The 2,550-nt window shown below is 43.4% G+C and overlaps 1 protein-coding gene across 1 annotated transcript in view; it reads right to left on the reverse strand.

Annotated features, from left to right (window-relative positions):
- Positions 1-6: 6 nt before the first annotated feature.
- The window catches only part of fgf5 (fibroblast growth factor 5), a 13,995-nt gene continuing 11,451 nt past the window's right edge, over positions 7-2,550 (reverse strand). Inside the window, exon 3 of the mRNA XM_008417761.2 lies at positions 7-551. Coding sequence (XP_008415983.1) covers positions 201-551 — 351 coding nt within the window. The 3' untranslated portion in view covers positions 7-200. The remainder of the gene's footprint in view (positions 552-2,550) is intronic.

Here is a 2,550-nt window from a genome sequence, read left to right on the forward strand (position 1 = left end):
CCCGCCGTCACCACAGATCCGAGCGTCAGAGAAAACGTCCCGCCGTCACCACAGATCCTAGCGTCAGGTTGAGTTGAGTGTTCCTGGAAGCCCTTTGGGATTGTTTTCCATGCTACAGAATCCTGGAATGATGTGAGCATCAGAAATGACTTTTGTCCAGTTTGTTTAAAGTTTATTATTCCGGTCCCTCCTTTGCAAACTTATCCGAACCTGAACTTGGGCCAGTATTTGACCTGTCTGTGTCTCTGGACATTCGGGATCACGGCCGGAGGCCTGGGGGGCGACGGTGGTTTCCTCCTCTCTTTGCTCCGCTCCGTGATGGTGAAGCCTTTCTGGGTAAAGTCATGCAGGCTGGCCCTGGGTAGGAAGTGGGTGGAGACGTGCTGGGATTTGACCCGCGGACTGGAGCCCATTTTAGCTTTCCCCCGCTTATTGAGGGCAACATACCACTCCCGACCCGTCCTCTGGTTCCTGTGGATTACAGAGGCGTAGGTGTTGTAGCTGTTCTCCTGGAAACGTTCCCTGAACTTGCAGTCGTCTGAGAACCATTCCTGTGAAAGAGAGAAAATAAAAGGTATTAGCAGGTTTAACTTCAAACAAGTCGCCTTTTAAAATAAATGTTTGTTTGCAGAACACTCTGACTCCTTCTCAGAGACTTAATTTAATTGTTTTCATTTTTACTCAGTTAAAACTCTTCTTAAAATGGAAAATGTTGAATACGACACGTTTTTATTTTTTTTCTTCTTTTTATTGTAAATAGAACCTCTTATATCCAGCAATGTTCACTAGGTGCAGTCAAATCTGCTTTTATTTAACTTTAGCTAAATATAGCAAACACTTTAAAAAAATCTTATACGTGTTGCTGAGAGCAGAAAAGAAAATAATCAGTCAACATCCCCTCAAATTTGTAAACTGTGTTGTATTCTTTTGGCACCATTCCGCAAAACCCTGTTTATGTTTTGGATCTACAATAATTTATACATCATGTTGCTAGTTATTTAAGGTCAAAAATCAGTTATTTTTTTCCTTTTTTTCCTATTTAATCACATTTTTGGGGCCCAGAGCTCTTCCAACTTTAAGATTTTGGCCCATGTGGTACAAAATTTGAGCAGCAAACATCTAAAACTCCTGCTTTTTATACACACCAAGGTGTTCGATTAGCAGAAAACGGTTGCTAAAATCCTTCTTCTATATTAAATTATATTATTAGTGTGTAATCTGGTTTACACCTGAGGTTAGATTACACAGATGTAGCTGTAAACTTTTAGTGTATTTATTGCAATCATATTAAAAATCCCAGGTTTTCAGATAAAACATTCTCAAAGCATTTCTGTACTTCCTCCACAAACGACTCTGACTTTAGTACGTGGAAATGTTTCACAAATTGGACCAAACCTTGAGGGGAACTTGTTCTGTTCTCATAAAATAGAGAACACCACTGAAAAGAAACAAACCCATTAGGTGTTCCCTGTTGTACCTAAGAATATCCCCGATGGGAAACTTTCAGAATGTACAGATGCTTTCCTTCCTTCTTGCAGGGCTTTGACTTTTCTTGTTGAACCTCATGGCATTTTGAAGAAAAACAAGCAGTTCTGCTTTGCTGAAGAGCGCAGCATAGCAGAACACGATGCCATTCCAGCGCTCGGTAAACATGCCAGTCACAGGAGAGCGCGGTGCGGCTCGTCGCGGAACACTACGACCCTTTGAGTTTTTCTAAGTGGCCAACGCTTCCTTTGGGCTGTTGTTTTTAAAGATGATTGGAAAATTGCTCGGCGCTGCAGAGTCGTCGCTACAGCTGGAATGAAGCGGTTTAACAGAACCGAGCAGCATACCAGCTCTGGTACCAGTCAGGGATTTCGACATTTGGAAACAAAGCCGCCGGAGCGTGCGCCAATGAGCTCTCACACCCAGGCACGTAGGCAGAGGAGAAACCCCGCGTCTGCTGGCCTTCACGGGTTCATTAGCTGCAGGCGGATTCCACAGATCTGATTGGTTGAATCCTAAAGCTTGGTCACACTCCTCAAGACATTTTCCCACGAGCCACAAGTTTGACCTTGTATTCATATTTACATCTGCAGAACAGAGATGTTTTTAACGTACTAACGTTACTCTGACAGCCTGTAATGCCACATCTTTGGGGTTGAAAGTTGCCGACTTTCAGGCACAGCTTGGAGGAAAAAACTCTTTCTAGGGAATGTCTGAATCCAAATAAAATGAAAACAATCACGTCTCTTTTGCTCAAACAAGCTCTCACTAATGAATTTATTTCATTAGTGAGTTTTGGAGTGAACGCTGGCGCGACTTGCTGCCGCTGCTCGCCGGTTAGATTAACTTAGTTTATGGTCTTGTGACCTAATGGACTGCACTACTCAGGCTGACTAACTTTTGTCTGTTCAGCTAAATCGCCGTTTTTGACAACACTGCGTGTGTACATGGACTAGCTTCCACTCTCCTGCTCTCATCTACTACCTGAGTCTTACCTGTCGCTGCTCACCTGTCCAGGCTGCCGACTCCTCTTCTACAATGCCAACTAGCAGGATATATATCTGG

Source organism: Poecilia reticulata, linkage group LG9 (genome assembly GCF_000633615.1).
Source record: "Poecilia reticulata strain Guanapo linkage group LG9, Guppy_female_1.0+MT, whole genome shotgun sequence".
Taxonomy (NCBI): domain Eukaryota; kingdom Metazoa; phylum Chordata; class Actinopteri; order Cyprinodontiformes; family Poeciliidae; genus Poecilia; species Poecilia reticulata.